Source organism: Pteropus medius, unplaced genomic scaffold (assembly GCF_902729225.1).
Source record: "Pteropus medius unplaced genomic scaffold, Ma_sr-lr_union100, whole genome shotgun sequence".
Lineage (NCBI taxonomy): Eukaryota > Metazoa > Chordata > Mammalia > Chiroptera > Pteropodidae > Pteropus > Pteropus medius.
Window position 1 is genome coordinate 1,878,396 of NW_024351731.1, and position 23,391 is coordinate 1,901,786.

At 50.8% G+C, this 23,391-nt stretch overlaps 2 protein-coding genes across 4 annotated transcripts in view; one reads left to right on the forward strand and one right to left on the reverse strand.

Annotated features, from left to right (window-relative positions):
* The window catches only part of TG (thyroglobulin), a 218,929-nt gene that overhangs the window by 124,515 nt on the left and 71,023 nt on the right, over positions 1-23,391 (forward strand). Inside the window, 1 exon segment of the mRNA XM_039845893.1 lies at positions 1,155-1,357. Coding sequence (XP_039701827.1) covers positions 1,155-1,357 — 203 coding nt within the window.
* SLA (Src like adaptor) overlaps positions 9,644-23,391 on the reverse strand; it is a 32,249-nt gene continuing 18,501 nt past the window's right edge. For all 3 annotated transcript variants that reach the window (XM_039845891.1, XM_039845892.1, XM_039845890.1), the window contains 6 exons: positions 21,895-21,994; positions 20,998-21,084; positions 17,908-18,011; positions 15,519-15,650; positions 11,440-11,572; positions 9,644-10,498 (listed from right to left, as the gene is read on the reverse strand). In XM_039845891.1, coding sequence (XP_039701825.1) covers positions 10,285-10,498; positions 11,440-11,572; positions 15,519-15,650; positions 17,908-18,011; positions 20,998-21,084; positions 21,895-21,994 — 770 coding nt within the window. In that variant the 3' untranslated portion in view covers positions 9,644-10,284. The remainder of the gene's footprint in view (positions 10,499-11,439; positions 11,573-15,518; positions 15,651-17,907; positions 18,012-20,997; positions 21,085-21,894; positions 21,995-23,391) is intronic.

The window sequence follows — 23,391 nt, forward strand, 5'->3', positions numbered from 1 at the left end:
CAAAATTATAAGTTTAAAGACCACTCTACACGTGGCACAGAGACTTCTCTGGAGGGAGGAGGATGTGGACACAGCCGGCCGATGGCAATGGGAAACACGGGAGAGGAGGTGGCAGAGGTCAGTGGGGCGAGAGAGCTCGGGGCGCCTGGGGACAGCGTGGGGATGCGGCAGACGGCGGTGTCGGGGAGAACTGCAAGGTCGTGCAGGGGCAGAATGGGGGTGACCCTGCTTTTGAAGGAAAAGAGGAGACTCTGGAAGTGCTGTTGGCTGAGGTGCTCGGGAAACAGTATCAGTTCCTTCCGGAACGGAGCTGCCCCGAGGGGCCTGTGAGACAGCTCCCTGGAGGAACATGAGGCGTCTGGAGCTCGGAGGGTCTCCGGCCCGACATGCTCCCCGAGACTCAGCAGCACGTGGGTGGGAACTGAAGGCGGGGCGGGGTCTGCTGGGGTTTGCAGAGCAAAGCAGGAGCGAGCCTCAGCTCTGACTGGGACAGGCCTGGCGTGTCGGAGTAGTGGGTGGCGTAGATGGACAAGGAGGACGGCCAGAAGGACATGGGCACATAGTATCCCACACGCCAAGGTGAAAAGCACGCATTTGCTATACGTTTTTCTGTCTGAATCATCCCATTAAAAAAAGTAGTGCTGAGGTTTCAATAAATGCTCGCTGAAGTCTATAAAAAGGAAAGAGCGATCGACTCAGCGGACGGCGACTGAAGGTCACGGAGGGTGAGGCAGTGGCGAGGAGCCTCTGGAGCCTCACCGGGCCTGCGTGTCGGCGGGGAGGAGCAGGGGGAGCCACCAGCAGCGGGTGAAGATGTGGGACAGGAAGTTCCTCTCCTCCCTGCCGCCGTGCCAAGCCTCTACTCTGAGCAGTTGCCGTAGCAACTGCGTCATCTAGGATGGGAAAGCTGTGGTCCAGAGAGGTGAAGTGACACGTCCAAGGGCTCCCAGCTAGCAAAAGTGGAAGCGAGAACCCACGGCTGGGTGGCTGTGATTCCAGAGCCCATGTCCTTCCTGCTGGCCACACTGCGATCGTAACCACAGTCTCCACCTGCGCAGCCAGGAGACGCCACGTACCTGCCCTCGACAGCACTGGGACAATTAAATTTCAGGTTGCAAAATCACAGAGGGTAACAGCCTTTCCTCTTTCTACAGGGTCTGGCGAAGTGAGTGGCAACTGGGGGCTGCTGGACCAGGTGGCGGCTCTGACCTGGGTGCAGACCCACATTGGCGTGTTTGGGGGGGGCCCTCGGCGCGTGGCCCTGGCAGCCGACCGCGGGGGCGCCGACGTGGCCAGCATCCACCTCCTAACCACCGGGGCTGCCACCTCCAGTCTCTTCCAGAGAGCCCTTCTGATGGTGAGTTGCCTGTGCTGCCTTCCGCCTCGTGGCAGGCTGGCCAGGCCCCCGCCCTTTCTCGCCTCTTGAGGCCAGTTGGCTTCCATTGCTTGGTTTCCTTTACCCTTTGTTCTGAGTGTGTGTCCTGCTCACGGCCATCTCTCCACGTGCACGTGAGCCAGGGTGCTGAAGGGCTTCCCTGATGGCTGTCCCCGCATATCTACAGCACTAATAACTCCAGGTGGAGGGGGGCGGTGTTCTGTTTTCTGGGGGTGCCTTGCCAGGGTTCGATGGGCTGTACTGTCCGTTGCCTCACTTGTCCATAGACAACCACAGGGGATAGGACGCAGGATGAGAGACTTCCTGGTGGAGGAAAAGTTAATGATGAGGGTACAGTTTAGCCAACACGATGCTGGCTCCAGCCAGCAGCATCGCCCGAAGCAGGAGGGAAGTAGAAGCGAGAGAGCTCACGTTCCCCCACAGCGTCGCTTCCCTGACCTCTGGGTTTAAACTTCGAATCTCCCCTTAAGCCGCCTAGCGCGTGCTCCATCGCTACCCTGCGCGTCGCTCTGGCGGCCTGTCATTGGGGGACAGTGTTGGGTGATTCATCACTCTCACTGACCTCTTCTGCCTCATCGGTGTTCTCTTGCCTGAGGTCTGAGGAGGGCAGAGGACCCTGGTACTTGTCCACATGGCAGACAGCTGCGTCAGCAGCCACGGCGTGAATCACAGAGCTCCGAGGTTTGGCCAAATGAGTTGTTGATTATGAATAAAGGCAAAGAAGAGAACTCAATACTTGTGATTGCATTGGGTGGTCTGGAGCACCCACTAGGTGGTGATGATGACGATGGTGATGATGATGGTGGTGATGATGACGATGATGATGATGGTGATGATGACGGCGATGGTGGTGATGATGACGGTGGTGATGATGATGATGGTGATGATGACGATGATGGTGGTGATGATGATGATGGTGATGATGATGATGATGATGGTGATGATGTTGATGATGGTGGTGATGATTATGGTTGTGATGATGGTGGTGATGAAGATATAACGATATTGATGATTATAATATAATGTTTATGATGACAATAATTGTGATGGAAGAAATAATCTGGTTGACCGCAGCATAGTCCCTGAAAACTATTCTGTCATTGATTAGCTTCTAATTTTACTACGTCCAATTGGTGCCAGGTGCTATGCTAGGTATTGGAAATGTCATGCTAAATAATTCATGTTCCAGTTCTCAGGAAGCTTATAGTTTCCTGGGAGGTGGCGGATAGACACTTCAAGCAGATATTTAAGAGGGGATCTTAGGGCGGTTCAGAGAGAACCCCTCAACCACACACAGGGGAAGCAGGGAGTGTCGGGAATGCATCCCCAGAGAGGGAAGTCTGAGCCGAGTGCTGAGGCATGCAACTGCAGAGGCCCGGCACACAGGGAAGGCTTGGCTCTTCTCCGAAATCACCGATCCCCTGATGCCACAGCAGGACAGGGTCTTTACAGACAGTGGAGGGGGCAGGGAGGCAGGGCAGCCAGTGAGCACTGACCCCCTGGGGTTCGTCCCGAGCACATGGGAGCCACTGTCACTGAAGGTTTCGTTTGTCGGTGCGTTGGGTTGAGTTGGGTTTACCATTTCGACCCCTTCCTAAGAGTGCTGCTGTTGGGTGGCCTGAATGTTCACGACGCTGGGCAATCATCGCCACTGATCGTTTCCAGAACTTTTTTATCATTTCAAATGGAACCCTGTACCTGTGAAACAGCTGCTCCCTATTCCTCCCCCTCTAGCCCTCGCTAACCTCTGTCCGAATTTCCGTCTCTACGAAGTTTCCCATTCTAAGGCATCCAATGAGTGGAATCACACGAGATGTGTCCTTTGGTATCTGGCTTATTTCACTTAGCATAATGTCTTCAAGGGTCATCCATGATCCATGCTGCGGCTTATGTCAGAATCGCATTCGTTTTTTAGACTGAATAATACTCCATTGTGCGTATATACCATATTTGTTTATTCGCTCATCTGTCGATGGACACTGGGTTGAATTCACCCTCCGGCTACTGTGAATAGTGCTGCTGTGTGCGTTGCTGTGCCATCGAAGCGTTTTTAAGCAGGTGGGAAACTTGCTTCCCTTTGAGAAGACTTCTCTTAGAGCCGGGTAGAGGATCAACTTGAGACGGACAGCTCTGGAGGCCGAGAAAGCAATGAGGAGACTACTAAGTACCACGAGTTCAGGAAAGAGGGAGAACCATTGAAACCCAGGCCACGGACCTGCCAGCAAGTCTGAGGCCGCATGATCGCCCCAGCGCTGTCAGGCCTGGGAGCCAAACCCTTGATCGTGCGGAGGGTAGGAGTGGTGTTGGGCAGAACTGATGCAATCAGCATCGTCGCCATCCCTGACAGGGAGCAGTGCCACCTGCCATGCCTTCCCTCTCCTTCAGCTGCAGGAGCCTGCTGATCTTCTTTGAAGAGGCCGTGCTCTATTCTGCATTGTACAGGCGGCTTCCTCTACATAAGACACTTTTCTGCCATCCTCCTCCGTGCGTGCCTATTCGTCCTGCAGGGAACCTTCCCACTCTTTTCGGGCTGGAAATGGACCCCCCTTTATGTGGCTCGTGCTGCCTGCACTTCTCTGTGTGATTTTGATCATGATGTCCCACCAGTAAATAATTATTCCCGCCGCCAAGGCTGTCTCCCTAAGACTCCGAGCTCTAGGAGAGCAGGGGCCAACCGCCGAGGATGAGCAGGTGAAGGAGAGACCCACAGGCTGCTTTATCTCCTTCCCCCGCTTTCTTACGTGTCTCGTCCTCTGATTCGAGTTTTCTTTAATCTGGGCCTCTGTGGGGTCCATCTCAGAGGCAAGAGGTCTGAGCCCAAACATCTTTCAATTCCTGGTATTAAAAACAGAACTTCCTGCCTCTGAGTTGGTCCTGAAGTGACTTCTCCAGGGCCCCTTCGGAAACCAGGCATGCAGCAGGACCCAGAAGACACCCGAAATACCTTCTAGGAGGCCCAGAAGGCAGAATTTTTTTTAAAAAAATTCTGGAGAGTTTAGATGTTTGGGGGATTTTAAAGACGAATCTGTTTTAACAAATGGTAGTGTATTTAAAAATAAACTCGCCATCTGTTTTAGTCATTCAGGGGCAGCTTTTACAAGTTCCCCCGGCAGTCTTTGGGATGCATGTGGAATTATTTGGAATCGAGGGAACTGAAATACTTCTATTTATTAGCTTTTCGTAAACGTTTTCTTTCCCGGCAGATATTTGAGGAATGAATGTGAGTTGGTGATACATTCTTGGATAAAATATTAAGTCTTTCTGCAAATCTTGGGGCCAGAACTGTTGAAGTAGCGGGTGAGAAAGACTCCTGTGACAATGAGTAGCTTATATTTATTTATTTAGCATGTTTGGGGCCATAAAGCACTTTCAGTGTATTATCTCAGAGATTCCTCACATTGATTCACAAGTAGTTTTTTTTTTTTTTAAATATCCAATCTAGAGATAAGAAATCCAAGGCTCAGAGATGTTTAGTGACCCACTGAAGAAAACACAGCAGAGAAGGAGATGCTGTAGGGACTAGAACCTAAAGCCAAATCCTGTGTTTTTCCATCGGATAAGGCCACTTCCCCAGGGACTCACGACTCTTTGGGTGTCTGAATGTCTAAGAGAAAGAGCCCAGGCCTAGGATCAGACAAGCCTGCATTAAGATCTTGGCCTTGGGCAAAACCTTTCCCCCTTGCATTCTTCATGGATAAAATAGGTATGGTTAATTCTGTCTCCCAAGGGCTCAAGAAGCTGTCATCATGTCAAGTTGATAAAGTGTCCCGTAACCGTAGAACTGAAGAGCTCCAAGCTTCCCTCCTTCCATACCAAGCAAGTCGGCCGCAAACAAAAGCAGGTCTGGGCCTAGGCTGAAGCAGGAAGGGGGTGACGCGTAGTAAACATGCATTCTGTGGCTCCGACACCTCGGCCAGTTCTAAGAGAAGATAGTGGAGGTCGTGTCCTCTGCGGTGTGAGTCACAGGACCCAGAAGAGACCGCTCCATTGCCCTATTTCTGCATTCCTGGGCGTGCATGCCAGGCCCCATGAGCTGGCCTCAAACTGAATTTTCCTGTCTCCTTTCCTGCATCATCCCCACCCGAACCCTGCTCTCCAGGCTCCCTGGCCGTCACCGTTCCTAGAAAACGCCATGCCTTCCTCTAGATCTTTCCATCACTGTTCTGTGGTCAGCACGTTCAGTTTTCCAACTGGAAAGTGGAAAACTCCCTTCTTCAGGGCTCAGCTGAAATGGGGCTTCCAAACCTTTCCCCGTCTCTTGAAGCAGAAGGAATCTTGCCATAGTGACAACACTTTTACTGAGCAGTTTTTAAGGAATTCTGCCTCGTCGTCCATACTTGTGATGTTTCCAGCACGTATAATTCCAATTGTAATTAGCACAGCGCCCAGTTCAAAGGGGTCCCCCGAGACCATGCTGAGTCCCATTAAACTAATGGGAGGGAGGGAGTCGGGGCCCAGAGCATCATTTTCTCCTGTTTCCACACGTGTCTCATCACCTCCCCTCCCCCACCCCCCGCGTCTCTCTCAATCAAAACTGACCTAGCCATTCGTGGGCTTTGATGCCTTCACAGATATGTATTTAGGATAAGTTTTTATTGATATTTTTAATATTTCTGATGGGATTTTGATTGTAGTTTCATGGAATTTCTCAATTAATTTAGGAAAAATATCTATGTTTTTATGACATTAACCCCGCCTCCAGGAATCGAGTTAACACCAGAACCACGAATAGAGCATTTTGGTCTCCTTAGGACTTTTCATCGCGTTTTGAACTTTGCTCCCTCAAAGTCGTGTGAAGTTGTTGGCGGCGAGTTCCTATGTATGTCGGAGTATGGCTGGCATTGTGAATGCTGCTTTATTTTTTATTGTACTTCCCAGCTGGTACATGCTGGTGTAGGGGGCTAGGTTGGTTCTGCAATTTTCTGAGCTTTCTTACCACTTCTCATATTTGGTCAGTTCCGCTGAATTTTCTATACGGTTATCTCATTACCAAATAACGGCACGTCTATTTCGGTACCCATTGGAGCGAGATGCTCAACTGTTCCCACAGAGAGACCCCACGCTAAAGCAGCCTAAATAATAACTATTCTTTTTCCTCTTTCTCAAATCATTTTCCCAGGTGAGGAGCTCGGGAGCCCACGTTCCTCCCAGGTGTTTCTCTGCCATCCTGGGGCCTCGTCCTCATTTGTGGGGAAGACTCTGGGTTGCCAGGAGCTCAGAATCAGGGAGGGGACAGAAAGAGAGGAGAGCCACCCCTGCCAACTTAGAGAGGAAGGGACACCCTCCCTCCTGCAGGTCTTCGTGACCTGCAGCCCTGTGTGGATTTGCTTGCTTTATCCTTCATCCCGATCATTCTCATTCATGTTTTTATCCATCATATTAATCTTACTATTTAATCTATGTTTTGCTTTTTAAAATATTCTCCATGCCTATATTTTAAAAAACTGTGTATCATCTATGTCCGCCCTTATTATTATCTTTTATTTTCTCCTGTTTCTTGATAATCTATTGTTCTTTTAGCTTCTTGAGTTGAAAACTAACCTCATTACCTTTCATTCTTTGTTTTCTGGTCAATGAAAGTCAAGCAATAAATTTCCCCCTTACTACTGTTATCAGCTATGCCCTGGAACATTCGAGAAGTAGCAATATGTCAAGTGTCTTGTGTCTTGCATTATTTTTCTCTTAACTCAAGGATATTTTTCTTTTGTAAATTGATTTCCAATTTTATTGCATCATCATCGTAGAGCGTGAACTGGAGGATTCTGACTCTTGAAATTTAGTAGATCTTCTTCCGTGAGTTAATGTATGCTTCATTCGTTGGCAGAAAAGTTATATAGTGTTACCAAAATCTTCACCTACCTATCTTTTTATTTATCTTCGCATAATCTATCAGTTTCTGAGAATTGTGTTAAAATCTCCAAATAAAATGATTGATTTATCTGTTTGTGCCTCTAACAGTTGCTTAATATATTTTGAAACTTATGTTAGATGAATTGAGGTTCAAACAGTAGATCTTCTTGGTGTATTGTTCCTTGTGTAACATCTCTCTCTGCCCTTAGGTAATTTATTTTCACCTAAATTCCATTTTGACTCAAAATTCAGTACATTTGTTTTTGTTTGTTTTGCACGAAAACATTCCCCCCTACTTTATGTTCAAACTCTGCATCTTTTTATTTTAACTCTATGTCAGGTAGACAATATAAAGTGGAGATTTTGAAATTTCACTCTCTACACAGTAACCAGAATGCTCTTTTAAACATGGAAATGATATGCTGCTACTCCCCTCCTTAGATCCTTCCAGTAGTTTACCATTTCTCCTAGAACAGACCCTAAACTCCTTCCCTTCCCGAGCAGGGCTCTGCAGGACCTCTCTGCCTCCTGCGGACAGCCCTCTCCTTCCCCTGCCCTCAGCCCCAGCACAGTGACCTTCAGATCCTTCTGCACATGGCCTCGATCCGGCCTGCCCGCATCACCTCGCTTCCCCTGTGCCTCCAACATTCTCCCTAGATCTTTGCATGGCTCTTTCCTTCGCATCTTTCTGGGCCTCAGCTTGGCTGCCTCCCCTGGGAGGCCTTTCCAAAGTATCAGATGAAACGACTCCCCTGCCAGTTGCTCTCCGACCCAGCAGCTCGTGCCTCTGCATTTGCCGCTGTCAGAAAAGTTTCCTTGTTTTCTTATGATATCAAGCTCCTGGTAGCAGAGAACTCCAGCCTCAGCACCTAGCGCAGTATCTGATATTTCACAAGTGTCCAAAAAAAAAAAAAATATATATATATATAGAAAGAAATTCTTGGAAGAACAAAGTGCAGAGGTACCACAAGTAACAGGGAGAAGGATCTAGGCAAGACGGAATTTTTATAACGTCCCCCTTCAAGTGTGATTAGATACCCTCACTAGTCATAAACTCTGGTTTTCTTAAGGCTGCGTCTCAAAAGAATCTGAGCTGCTAGCCAGTGAGGTTCCTATTGGTATTCCTCGTTTCCATCTCTGTCCAGTTGCAAGTTTACTTAAAAATTTGAAACCCACAGGAACTTTTGAATGAACCACCCACCCGGCTCACTCAGGACGCTCTCCTTAAATTCCAGGGGTTAAATATTTATTAAGTTTATTTTAATCAGGAATAAATACATGATTTAGCAAAACGTAATGCTTCCCACTGAGAGACCCTTCCAAATCCTCCCTACACATTCCAACCCCATTAGTCACAACGGAAAACAACGCGTAAGACACTGTACGAACATCTGGAGTATGCGAGGTCACCCAGCCTTGTGGCGGAAGTCAGCGTGCACAGTGTTATATTCATTTCCCGTACATTGGCTGGTCCCTTTGAAACAGCCTTTTGGGATTGTTGAGGAAACCACAAATGTCTGCTTGTATAAACACGCCGGAATCTGATGATACAGAAGATCCTGTAAATACATATACACAGACGGCGAGCACGGGGAGCTCAGATCTGCGGAACGCGTGTGGTGTCGGGCAGGGAGACATACTGCACATGCCCATCATGCTCCCGGATCTCCTTGCAACAGGGGAAAAGGAGTCACGGCTTCATCCGCAGCCCCCTTCCTAACTCCACACGGATGGGCGGCCTGCAGAGAAGTGCTTCTCCTTCTCCAGGTCTTGCTTGTGTTTCTCTCTCATCGCTTAAAATCATGTAAGACAGGGTTAAGCCACTGTGACTCCCATCTTTCCTGGAGCCCAGAGCTTTTACTCATGTGGCCACCAGACCCCTCTTAGAATAAAACACTGGATGAATAAATTCTTCAGAACTCATCAATTTCCTTTTTTTAAAAAATGTGACCATTCTGACCTCTTCAGACCAGGTGGCACTTCCACTCTCTGAAGGTCCAGCTAAAACAGCGGGTCCTGGGTGCCCTTACCTGACCCCAGTCCCACCTGCAGCCGTGAGCTGATTTCTGCTTGTACATCCCACGTGCACACTATTTGTTTTTAGACTTTTCTCCCTGTCTACACTGCGAGCACCTCTGCTGAGGCCCGGGGCTTGTTTATCTTTTTATCTTTTATCTTTTCTCTTGATCTGACACCTTAACAGGACTTAAACAGTGTCTCTTCGGGCAGTCATAAATGAATAGTTGGTGTATTAATACGGGCGAGAATCTCAGCATGCCATGGAAGCTTTTTCTGTGCTGCAAAGCTGTGCTGAGGACATAGTGAAAGCTTGCACAGCTCCAAGCCCAGCCTTGTGCTTCCCGGCCAGCAGCCTCCTCCCGCCGCTCCCCGCCCCAAGTCCATTTGCCCTGCCCCCTGCAGAAGTAGGGAGGCCATCCGACTTTTGCGCCTATGGCTTCGGGCCCGGCAGGGCAAAGAGATCTCCTGATTCAGGACTAATTAGGAAGGTGAATGTTTAGTGTCACCGAGTTCTCTTAAAGAGAGGAGATGCACACCGAAGGAAGGTCTCTTTGTGGATTAGTTTTAAAGTTCCACGCAGGGGACCAGTTTGCAAACCCAGACCCTCCGCCAGCAAGCGGCTTTTGGCTCATCTCCTCATTCAGAGGTTTTCTCCAACGAGCTCGGAGTGCGACCATCTGGACGGTTTGTGCGAGGGTGGTCCCTGGGCACGTCCTGTGTCCGTCTTTCCCACAAACGCGACGAGCACACGCATAACATACAAGCAAGACCCTTCTGAAACAGTGCCTGTCCACAGCGCCAGTCACCATGTCGTGATGTCCCGAGCAGACACCAGGCGGGGCTCCCTTTGTCATGATATGGGTAGAGAAGATGCGAGTCCAAGTCTCGCGTGGCTTCCCTTGGCTCCCGGAAGGCGTGAGGTTCCTCCGGGGCCAGGGAACCACACCTTTCTGCAAGATCCCAGGCCATGGTGGGAACCTCTGCTCCTTCGGGGTGCGCGCCATGGCATGTGTTCCTGGCTAGTCTTCGAAGTACGGCTGTGACGGGAACAGGGAGCTCTTCCTTTTGCTTCCACTGTACATCAGAGACAGGCTTTTCTTCTTCCGGTCCAAGGGGGCGCTGTCATTGCTCGTCAGCGACAAGTAGGAGGCGATGCTTTCCCGGAGGCCGTAGCTGAACAGCGACTCGTCCACAACGAGGGGGTTCCCTGCTCCCTCGGGGTCCTCCCGCAGCCTGTGAGTGGGGAGAAAGGGGCAGAGGAAAGGAAGAAAGAGAGGGACATAACGAGATGGAGGACAGGAGAAAGAGACCAGGAAGGGAGCGTGGTTAGTACAGCATTTCTCTAACTCGTGGTTCTCATGCTGTTTCTTGTATTTGCGGCTGTGTGATCTTATGTGAATCACTGAACCTCTCTGAACCGCCATTTCTTTGGAAGACTAAAATGCCCGGCTGCAAATTTTAATGACGATTTCTTTATGATATTTACAAGGAAGAGCAGTTTTATTCATCTCCCAGGCAATTTCGAGCTCTGATTTTCTTTGAATTTACCAGCGAGATGTCTGGATCAGTATTTAACTAGTAGGATAATCCACCAATTCCCAATCACAGATCCCTCTAAGTTGCAATAGCTGACACTCAAATAAAACAAATCAGTGGGGCATGTTTTTCTCTTAACAAAAGATGAAATCGCCTTATGATTTTGCTGATGTGTTTAAGCTTTCTGAGTGAGTTTAAAATAAGATTACATTTATACGAGATTTATGTGTGTGTTACTCTCTAGGATGCTAACGTTAGAAAGGCAAGGTGGTATCTTTCAGCTACAAAAGATTCTGCTGACACTTAATGGGGACTCAGTAAATGTTTGCAGAACTCAGGGGACCGACGGTCTCAGCAGAGAGTTGCTAGGGCTCTGCCACCGACCCCATGAGGCTGAAGGCTGGGTCTGCCTCTCAGGGGACATTGGGGATCTGTGGGTCTGCTGCACCTGCTCAGTGTGGCAGCCGTCAGGTATCAGCAGTGCCGGCTGTAATTGGCCAAGGTTTTCATGCGCCAGGCTCACACACTGGTTTGGGGCTCATGCATTCATGGAGAACACACATGCACACGCACACACACGTGCGCACGCGCGCACACACACACACACACACACACACACTCACACACAGACTCCCCACCTGGACATTCTCCTCCAGTCAAAGGTCTTCTGACGCAAGGCGACAGGCGAGTCGGGGGCCCTCACTGCCGGGGTGGCCGTGCTCTGAGTGAGGCACGGTGTGGTCAGCACACAGCAAAGGCCATCGGCCACCTCTGAGGAGGGAAGCACACAGCTGGTCAGTGACTCTGAGACGCCGTGGCCGGCGTCGGGCGCGAGGCCCGAGGAACTGCCCAGTTGTTCCTAAGGGGAAACGGAAGCCGAGATTTGAAAAGGGGTGTGGAGGGGCCGAGAGTCACGTGCCCAGGGTTTAAGAGATGTCGACGTGCCCTGAATATATGCTGTGTTTAGCTTGGTGCAGGTACAGAATAGAGTTGAGGATCCAGAATCAACCAAACTCAGGTTTAAATTTCCGCTTTGACCCTATGTACTTCGCCTGGAACCTCTCTGAGCCTCGGTTTCCTCAACCGTGAAGTTAGAGGGATGGAGCTGGTGCATGAGAACAGCTGGCAGAGTGCCCAGGTGTGGCCCCGGCCTCGGTGGTTTCACACCGAGACACAGGCCCCTCAACGTTTGGGGCCGGGCCTCTTGTGGGCAGGGCGTGCGTGGGGGGTCTGTGTACAAGGCTGACTGCCCGAAGCACGGAGAATGGCATGTGATACAGCATGGTGGGCTCTTAGACAGGTTTGCAGGAAGAAAGGAAGGTAAAAGAAACAATGATAGAAGACGAGGAAGGAAGGAAGGGAGAGGAGGGAGGAGGAAGGATCGAAGGAAGGAAAGAAGGAAGGAAGGAAGGAGGGAAGGAGGGAAGGGGAAAGCAAGAGAGAGAAAAGGAGAGGAAGGAGTAAAGACAGGTTAAAAAAGACAAAAGGCACAGGAAAATGAGGAGAAAAGCCAAGATCTCAAGGCAGAAGAGGGAAAGTGGACAAAGAAAAAAACGAAAAAGTAAAAGAAATCGCTCCTCTTTACCAGATACTTGAGCACAAAGAGAAGGAAAATGAAAAGCATCCATTTTTTTTTTCCTCAGCTAGTATGACGTGTCTGAGCTTCCAGGAGCAGTAAGAAGCAGCCTCCATCTCTTTGAAGCCTTCTAGCTGTGCTGTCGTGACAAAGATTGATTCTGGCTGTGCTTGGACATTCTGACAGATTGAGGAAATTCTGTGTCAAAGACCCTAGTGCTCCTCATGCCTCGGGGTGGGGGAGGGTGATGGAGGGGCCAAGGACGCCAGACGCTGCTGGTGTCCCACAGGGCTGAGCCGCCCTGGCTCGAGCAAACCTACCCCCAGGTTTTAAGAAGCCCGTTACACCAACGCTGGTCTCTGCCTCCATGTAACTTATGGAGCTCTTGGAGTGTCCTTCCCAAGAAACAGAAGGAAATTGTAGCTGAAGAAGCACACCCGGGCTGTCAGAGGGTGACACTCAATAATGCCATTTTGCAGTGTGCTATCTGCCTTCCATGAGAACGTGAACGTCCACCCTGGCCCGCGCCGAGGCAGTGAGCCTGGACCCTGAGGTTAGAGGGAGCTTAATTGGATGTGAGTCTGAAATAATTACCTGTCAGGAGTAGGAAATTGAAATGACCTCCCAGGTTAGGGGGTGAGGGAGACCAAGTCAGACACAAAAACTAAAGAAATCAGCTCCAGTAGACAGCCCAAGATGGGGGCTCAGTGACAGTCCTTCTGTAGAAAGGTTGCTACTTAGGTTGAAAAGGAAAATTTGGCAAAAAGTAAAGAAACCAACATTTCTAAGCACACACTGAGCTAGCCTGCCACACTTCACCTGGGCGAGGCCCAGATAGATCACCGAGCAGTTGGCACTGTTAGACCCATTTTGGGAATGAAGACACTAGGATCCTGGGGTCAGGCAGCTGCTCAAGGTCACAGAAATGTGACCCAAACCCGCCTCATGGACTCAGAACCAGGCATTTGTTCCGAAAGCTGCTCATTGCTTCTGGAATGGAAAAAGAGAGAAATCCTACACGGCCTCTGAGGTTGACACACTCTTCAAATTCTCCGCAGTCTGTAGAACTCCCTAGAACACTCATATTCCTCACACCCATCAACCCCAACTCTACGTCCATCGTTCCCACGTTCCTGTCCCTTATTTTCCTGGCCATGTGTCAGAACTCATTTGTGTCCCGCCCTCCCCGGCCTGTTCTCGCGATGACTGCCTTAGCGCACACCCTCCCTGACTCTGTGCCTTGAGGGAGGTAAACTAGCCACATGGTTTCCACTTTGGGCACCTGAGGGGCACAGGAAGCATTTCAGGGTTTCGGGGCCTTTTCAGTTCTTCCCAGGGCGAACGGGTGGCTGCGAGCCGTGTGTTTACTGGTGCGATAGCCAGGGACGCAGGTCTGCGAGGCCCCGCTCTGCCTGGTGCAGCAGCATCTTTGGGTCGTCCTGGCCCGGAAGCCTCGCGAGCCGCCCTGTCCATGAAATCTTTGCTGGGCGGCATCCTCTTCGTGTTTGCTTTTGTCTATGCAAAACTTATGGTCTCCACGCCTCTCGTATGATTGTTATTAAAAGCCAAATACCACAACCGTTCTTTACTCATCGTCGGTACAAGGCGGCCGTTTCCAGGACTCCCTTCCTCTTTCGCTTTGAGCCTCGCTGCCAGGTTTTTCGATAGCACAGAGGCGACGCTCGCTCTCATTCATTCTGCATCTGCCGCGTGCCCGGCTGATGCACGTGTTGCATGAACGATCGTGTTTGATAATCATTCCAACCGCCCGTGGGGGACCCGAGTCCAGGAGAGGCTTCTGTACAAAGTCTCACGGAGCCGAGGTCCTAGCGGGGGCCTGTGTTCCCTCGTAGCTATTACCCCGTCATGACCTGTGCTGCTCGCAGGCCAAGTGCGATAACTGAGGTCCCGCGGACTCCTTCTTTCTCCTCGAAATGCCCTTCAAGACCCCACACCCTAAAAAATGCCAGCACAGATCCCGGCGGTGTGAGGTCAGACCTCCCGACCTGGAAGGGGGTGTCGCTGACAAAGCGAAAGCATCTTCTCCTCCTCCTCCCTCCAGTACACACGGAAGGGCGGGAGAGAGACGCCCCGACCAGGGTCTGGTGGCTGACACGTAGAAGGAGCCGCGTTTACGTGCCAGGCGCTCTCCCTGGCACCTGCCGCACGCTGACTCCGTGAGCGGTCCCAGCATCCCCGAGGTGGGAGCAGTCAGCATCTTCATTACACAGAGAAGGAAGGAGGCAGCGGGTTGAACAACTAGCCCTATGTTGCCCAAAAGCTCTGGGGTACAAACACAATGTTCCAGAGCCAACTTCTATAAACGTGGCCAACTTTTTACTATTTCTCCCTTTTCCATAGGGTAAAATTACAACTCCTGACCTGGCATTCAGGCCTTTCAGTCTAACTCAGATCTTTCTCTCCCGACACTGCACTGTCCCATCGCCCGCATCAAAACCACGCTTTGCTCCTGCGACCTTGGAGGACGCTCCTCGTCCTGGTCAGCGGGGACCTCTTGGGCCCTCTCCTGGGTCCAGGAAGGAGATGCGAATGAGTGAAGTCCAATCCTAGGTCTTTACGGGCTTGCTGGGAGACACAGACTAGCATGCAGTCAACTAGACAGCAAGGCAGAGTGGGCAGAATTCTGGGGAAAAGGCTGGCATCAGGAGGAACAGAGATGACAGGTGACTAAGCCTACCTCCTAACACTTCGTCATCAAAGAGGGGGCTCCCTTTGGCTTGAAGGCTGAGGAGAATTTTGACGTGCAGAAAAGGGGGAAAAAGTGGCATCTCTGAATAAAGTCCCAGAGCCCTGCAGATGTGTGGCCCACTTAAGGAGGCGCGAGTGGGCTGCGGTTGTGAACATTAGGGCATCCTGATTTGCTTCCCTTACAGGTAGAGGGAGGGCGAAGTCGAGATGAGCTACGTTTTAGTACTTAGGCGGCGTTCACGGGCAGGCTGTTTCAGCCTGAAATTTGCAGCGCGAATTAATAAGAAGCGAGCAACATGAGGAAGGCAGGATGGGCAGAGAGGGAGTAAATCGTATGTATTGGTGGCCCGCATGCATCCCGGGCTGAGGGTGCCATGGGGCAGTTGGCAAAGGCGGCGCTTCGCCGGTCAGCCTCGACGGAGTATCTCTTACCGGAATAGTGGTTCACCAGGTCCTCCAGGCACTGGAAGGTGAGCCTCGGGGAGATGTAATACCAGTTGTTTGGCAGTCGGAAGATGCGGTAGTGCTTTACCTGCCTGTGTCTCACGGAGAGGGAGTAGAGGCCTGCAGGAAGCGGAGGGCGAGTCAGTGGCATTCGATGTGTCCCCACCGGAAAGCAACCATCACTCCAGCCCTAGGCAGAGAGATTCTCTCGGCCGAGGACACAGCGCTGAAACCTGGACAGGCACTCTTGTTCGTGGGCGGCGGCCGCAGAACCCCACCGCGTGCACGCCCACGGAGCTCTCTCCTTAGAGATCAGGGGTGGGGGTCGTGTTAGCGGCCTCACTGCAGTAACCGCAGTGCGATACAGGATTTCAAGTGCACAGCCCGCTCGTCGCTTTGCGAGGTTACTGTCGGGGTGCTTCCACGTCCTGTGGTGGGGCCTTAGGTTAGATGAAATGATCAGAGTCTGGCCGCACCCGTGGGTCGGACCCGCGGTCATCCTTGGGTCTGCACTCTCTAAGTGTTCGTGCCGTCATTTTCTACCTTGTGCCACCAATGCCACCGCACTACACCTTTGAAGGGGCCGTTTGAGTTATGCCTCCCATTTCCTGGTCCCCACTCTCTCTGACTTATGCTTGCTGTTCTCAGAAATTTGGGAAAAGTGGCAGTCAAGACATTTTTCTGGGTCTCCCTAAGAAACATGTAAAGTAAGTGTCTTTTCTCATTAAGCACCATTAGAATAATGACCGAACATGGGTTAATAAGAGTCCGATGTGGCCTGCATCTCTCTTAGCCTTGGTTTTCTCATCTATAAAGTAAGAGAATTGGACTCAGATGATGTTTAAAAGTCCTTCCTGCTCTTCTGGGGTCCCAGGGGTGAAAGGCTCACCAGGCAGAGAGAGGAGGGGAGAGAACTCGATTTTCCCCAGTCTTTGATGTGTGTGCTGGGCTGGGGCCCAGCTCCATCCAAGTGAAATCTCCATTAATTCTCAGAAAGGCCCAGCGGGGAGGTACTGTCCCCAAATAGTTTGTAGACAGAAAAACTGAGGCCCAGAGCCCCCGAGTGACATGGCCAGAGGCACACAGCTTGGAAGAGGCTGACTTAGGCTTGACCTGAGCCCACCTCCCAGACTAGCATCCCGATGACCGTCCTCGCTTGGCCCTAGGCCCGCCCTCTGAGCTGACCCAGCATGTGTCTTCCGGTAATGTTAGCACAGGCTGGCAGTACGGCCAGCAGGTCAAGGGTGGCAGGCGGAAACTTATGAGGACTTCGCATACCCGAGGGAACGGAGCCTGCCCCCTCTCTAGCCCTAGCCCGGCTACAGATCTGCTTGCTGCATCTGTGTTTAGATCGGCGCTGGCTCCCCAGGCCAGGTTCTCCTCACTTGGGCCATGCCGGTTTAGAGGCTCCGGCTCAGGCTCCCCGCTGCCCTGGGGGAAGCTGAGACCTGCACAAAGTTTGCCCTTGCTTTGATCTTGCTCTCCTCCAGCATACTATCTCTGAAAGTTGTTCTTGGATTTTTCTAATCACGGATGGTGGCCCCTGCCTCCCCAAAGCAAGGCTGCTGCATCACCAGGTGGCTCTGGCATTTCCGAATGAAGACGCTTACCAGGCGCACGGTCGATACCCTCAGATACCGTTCTCTCTTCTTCGAGAGCGAGCGCACAAGGAGCAAGCCAAGCACTCGGAAACGTCTTCCGTACTTAAAAAGTTATGATTATTCTTACTGAGTCTGGGAAGCCCAGGCTGTTAAGTGTTTTGCTTCTGCACTTTAAGCTGGGTGCCGGCCAGCACGGGAGGCACTTCCCTGTTGTTAATCCTTTGTTGTAGATAAGGGAACCTAGGCTTGGAGAGAGGCTGTGACTTCTTAAAGATTCATACAGCCAGAGTCAGGAGCCCTCACCCTGAGCCTCGACAAAGGGCCCAGCGATGTTATTTTCACCGAGTTCCTTAACGCAGGGGCTTCCTCCCCATTTCCCAGACAGGGAAACTGAGCTCGGAGAAGGAAGTGACCAGCCCCAGCCACCCCAGGTGCAGAGCTGGAGAGCAGGGGCCGGGCCTAGTGCAGAGCCCACGCGCTCTCTGCAGCCACCTGTGCTGGGCGTTCGATTTTCTTCTCAGTTGACGGGAAATTTCCCTGCAGGAGTCAGCAGGGTCAGATATGGGTCCAAGCCCCTGGCAGTGCCCCACCTGGTCCCCATACCTGTTTCCAGTCCCCTAGCTTCGCTGGCCTCACAGGGGGTGTGTGGGCTGCAGGGAGCTTGCTACATGGGATCGAGCGTGGGAGGCGGGAAGACAAGCCCTGTGACGAGTCGGCTGGGAGCAAAGCCTGCTCGTCTGGCCTGAGCATGGAAGGACGAGCCTGAGGCTGCTCACCTTTCTTCGTCTCGCTCTCTCTGATCATGAAGGAGCCAATCTTTGTGTCTGGCAGCTGCAGCAGCTCCTCGGCCTTGTCTCTGCCGAGCCCTTCGAACAGCCAGCTGGGGAGTGAGAAGGCAGATGTCAGTGTCCTGAGTATACTTTCCCCGCAAAAGACAGGAGGGGTGTGGAAATTAAGATCGGGGGCCAGTTAACATAAAACTGCTGGGATCAGAAACAGGAGGGTGATCGATGCTTCGTTCATTCATTCATTCATTCGTTCATACTATTAATCTTTCAAATAAAATTCCTGGGTGCCTACTGCAAGCCAGGTATGACACTGGATAATGAGGACACAAAGCTGCATACACGTCTTTCTTACTCCATTTCTCAAATGCCAGCTGGACCGTGCCTATTCTGTATTATGTGCTACATGGCATTTGGAAACCTGGTAAGGAACCTGCTCGGTAGGTTGTTTAATATCTCTCTCCCTTATAGTCTAACTACCCGGCCTCTCCCCCACCATCCCACGAGGGCAGGGATTGTGTCTGTCGTTTTGGGTTTCGTCTTTGGTTACCAAGGTCAGGTTATTGACCTTGGTATATATTTGTGAATGAACGAATGGGCACGAGAAAGAAAAAAAAGGAAACGTGGGTGCATAATTTCACCGACTTAACAAGTACCACTTTGCATTCGTCACGAGTCCTTCTCGTCTTTTCGACAGAGCTTAAAAACGGTCATCATTGCGCTACGCGTTCGCGTGTCTTTCTTGCCTTTTCTCACTTCGTTAAAAAAAAAAGGCAGCGGTGACACTGGAGCCCGGCATCCAGCGGAAAGCTCTCTGAGTTCTTCTAGAGAGCAGCTCTGTGCCCGCGGGAATGCGTGTTCCCAGTGAGAGGGCCTCCTTCGTTTTGCAGGGCAGGCCTGGGCAGACCGCAGAGTGGAAGCGACGGCGTTGGTAGCAGTGGGCTGGTGGGTACTCAGAAGTATCCGTACCCCCGCTTTCTACGGCCTGTTCTTCCATGAACGGACCTTGGCTTTGAACCCACAGGTCCGAATGAGCGCGCGCTGAGGCAAATGTCACTACACTCCTGTTTTGCACCGTTTCTCATTCTGCACGGCACGCAGGCCGGTCATCAAAGGGACTGGCCGAGAACTCCTGAAACACCGTGGCTGAGGAGACACTCAGACGTCACCTCGGACACCCTGTACTTAGGTACTGGGCACCAGGAGTGCTTTGTTGTTAGAATCATGATTATGCCGCATTTGGCCAAATATTTCAACTATTTCCTTAGTTCTGCGCAATGTGTGGCATATTAATTATTTTAGCACATATAACAAAGATTCATCCTTTCAAGTCCCGAAATTAAATGCCACTTATACAAATGAAGAGACTAAAACGATAACAATAGACAGGCATGGACGCTAAGTATTCATATGGGCCACAAACCATATTAATAACTCGAAATCTTATCCTCACATCGACCCCCTAAGACCAGTAATATTATCTCTCTTTCACCGATGAAGATAGGGAGGGTCAGAGGGATTAATTTGTCCAAGTTACCCCACGTTAGCAACTCAAAGAGCTAGAAATGGACTGTGTTTTTCTGGGACATCCAGTTTCATAACCACTATACGGCACTGCCTCTCTTCCTATTTATATTTCAAGGACACATATTACGTCGACTGGATTGGAAGGTACGCAGGGTCGTGACTGCATCTCACTCATCTGGGTCGCCCCCGCCCCCAGCTCCTGCCAGCATTCAGCGGCACAGAGTGTGGCTGCGGCTGGCTGAGTGAATGAATGGAGCAGGGGCACGCAGCTGCTTTAGGACAGTTATGGGACTCGCGTCTGTCCCGGGACGAGCTCTCCTAGCAGCTGCTGCCCCGCTTCTGCTCAGCTTCCTCATCCTGAGCACAGAAAGGGCTTTTGGTACTCGTAACCCAAATCTGTGGCACCGCAGTGAAATGCACTGGATTACGTTCTTTAAGATAGTCAGACACTTATCGCTGATGTACCAGGAGAGCACGTGGCATGCAGTTTTTCTCTGAATGTAAGGAAGTTTATCTGGACCCCTTCGAAGAGAAGCAGTCCTTCCTTCCTTCCTTCCTTCCTTCCTTCCTTCCTTCCTTCCTTCCTTCCTTCCTTCCTTCCTTCCTTCCTTCCTTCCTTCCTTCCTTCCTTCCTTCCTTCCTTCCTTCCTTCCTCTTTCCTGTATAGTATGCACTTTTTTGCCAAGGTCCGGCCTCGGTAGCTTGGCAGATGAGGAAGCTGTGGCTCGAAGAGGCTGAGTAACTTTCTCGAGGCTCTTCCATGGAAAGGCGGAAGCCGAACCACACGTGCTGCAGCCCAGACGTGCCGGCCTCCAATCCGCCCAGCGCTGCAGCGCCTCACCGCAGGGCAAAGCAGAGTGCTTGTTTTCTTCTCCTCCACGCCTGGTTTGTGACGGCTTCTTCTCTTCTGCTTGAGTCCTTCACTTGTCAAGTTGGGCATGTAAACGTTTTTGGCAGTAAGCATTCCCTGTGTTCTGGATATGACTGGATAAGAATGCAGCTAATAGGTATCGAGTGCATACTGCCATGCCAGGCGTTGTTTCGAGAACTATCCATGTACTATCCTATCTCATTTTTGACGTTGGTCACATTATTATATATTATTATCTCTATCATTCTTTGTTATGATCTCTATTCAACGGGTGAGAAAAGGGAACTTATGCACAGAATGTTGAGTGACAAGCCCACTGTCACCTAGCCGGTAAGTGACAGAGACAGGATTTACACCTACACAGAGTGACTTTTAGCCACTGCATTGCACTGCATCCTGTAACAGGTCCTGAGCATTCATTTGCTATGTGCCAGGCACCCCGCGTTAGAACTGAATGGTCTCACTCCTTATGTTCTTACTCATATGGAAATGGAGCCTCAGAATGGGGAAGGGGCACCCCAAGGTGGCACCCTTCCTTATGAACTGAGCTAAGAGTGGATGTGAACTTTTCAGACCAATGCCTTTTCCCTGCTGTACTATGTGGAATCGCTCTATGCAAACTTAGGCGTCACTGGCGTAAATATCATGCTTTATTCATGCCGCTTGAGATGGGATGTACTCACCCGTGGTAAACTCTGGCCACACATATTCCAGGAATATAACTCTCTCGACCAGTGCTAAGGGAGATGGCCTTCCACCAGCCCCCTTCACTGTAGGAAAAGAGAGGGCAGGAAAGCGTAGATGGGTAAACGGCAAAGCGAATGAATGCATGAACAGAGTAATCAGATTTAACCAGGGCACATAGGGACCTTAGTTTTTAAAATCTGTCATTGGCTACGTTGACCCAAATCTCTTCCTATGAAAATTTAGTTTTTAAATCTATCCTCCCGCTTCAAGCTAAGCAGAGAATCTCCCCACATGCTGGCGATAGCCACCTTTCTGGGACCAGCAGCTGGTGTTTCTAACTTATGTTCTACAACCGGAAGCTTTTTAAAAATAAATGTTTACTATACTGACTCACATCCTGCGATATAACCAAGATACTTTCGCGTGTCTCTGTCAACGAGGGTTTAAATAAACGGGGTTTAGAGCCTCCATCTCTTCTACAGCCTGTTTTGAATCAGGGAGAGGCGACGCTTTTTGTTTGTCATCGGAAGTTTTTCCAGACCCTCGTGTCCTCCGTCCTGAGCTAGCACTGGTAGATAATATCAGCACTGCATGTGTGCTGGGAGATGAGGCCAACGTGAGAAGCAGAGCCTGGATCATAAAGAGTCTCAAAAGCCATTAAGGAATTTAACTTTCATCCAGTAGGCATTGGGGAGCCACAGGAGGTTTTAGAGTGCTGGCAGCATTAAGGAGGATCAAGCATTTAGGCCTCTGTCTGGGCCAAACTTCTCACCTCTCAATAGGACCAGGGCCCATGTGGAATTGGACAGCTATAGCTAAAATCTAACTCTTTCCACCCAAACCAAGTTCATCCTTTGTGGGGGGATTGTAAACGTTGTGGAAAGCTGACTCACTCAGAAATCACACGTAGTTTCTCCCCGCAGCGGAATATTGGGGGGCTGATGTCAGGGGATGGGTAGTCGCTCAGCACAGCCAGGAAGTCACTGTCCAGTCCTAGAGAGACAAAAGCAAAGGGTGTTCCTTCTTACGAGGAGCTAAAAGGAGGCCCTGGGTAGGGGTTGGGGAGGGGTCAGGCGCAAAGGCGAGTCCCTCTTGGGGACTTTGCACCTAGAGACACCTGACCTGTTTTGAAACAGCGGTCATAGCAGGCCTTCCTCTCTTCAGAGATGGTGACACGGGCACTTGAAGGAAGCCTGGGAGCCAGGCGACTCACTGCCGTACTACAGCCCAGGGACGTTCCCTGTCCTTGGGAGAGCCGACGTTGCTGAGCCTGCCTCAGCCCTGATGCCCTCATCTGTGAGATGGGGACCCAGAGGTCCTTGAGCTGAAGTCACCTTCAGGGTCAGCCCCACATCTCCTGGTCTGTGGAATCCCGGGCGAGTTCCAGGATGCTTACCAGACTTGACTTCCCCACCTTTAAGATGGGGCTAGTGACATGTCATTCTAAGGTCCTCATGAGATGAGATGAAAGCACGTGGCAGCACCTCATAAGAGATAAGGGGCTCTAAATAGATCCCTTTCATTATTATTGCCACCGGTGCCTTCTCTGGGCCTTGAGGGCCCCGCATCTCTAATATTGTGGTGGTGGGGGAGTGGAGGCTAGCCTACATGATTCTGAGGACCCACCAGGACCGGAAGACTGGAACTCAATAAAGCACCTCTTCCTTGCAGAATAGAAGGCACCACATTGGAGCTCTGTCTAACAGGAACTCTTGGGGAAATGGTGGACGAAAACTTAAGTACTTTTCATCATTCGTATATTGGAAGTAATTCTGGTGCAGTTTTGAAAAGGCAAGCGTGCTCTCTGGTTCGTGTGAGTACGGCTTGCTGCAGAGGAGACAGCGATGTGACGTAGGATTTGTTTATTGGCACTAAGCAGAGTCCTTATTTCACAGCCTTGGTGATTTACCATAAGCACCACATTATGTGCAGGATAATATTGGGGTACATTTTGGGGGAAATAATATATCTCAGAGATCAGCATAGTAACTATTTGCTACAGTGTTTATCACTCCATCTGCTGGCTGGGCATCAGAACTCATCATGTTGGGTGACATATTTATTCATTCATCAGGATTTGTTCACTGAGCACCTGCCACAGGCCAAGCATGATGAACACGGCAAAACAAGTCCCCCTGCTCTGGGAGCCCATATTCTAGAGAGGACACAAAAAACCATGGCAGGGGACATTCCCTGTCTCCTTCACCCCAGGAAATCTGGAGAAATCCAGCACTCAGGCATGGCAGGCTTGGCGGCCCAAACAGGCCACTTTCTTAGGTCCAGATACCCCTAAGCTGGGACTGCTGGACTCTGCCCCTTACAACTCATATGTTCTGAAGTCTCTAACTCACAAGCCCCTGGAAAGCTAAGTCGAATGAGAGCCTAAGTAC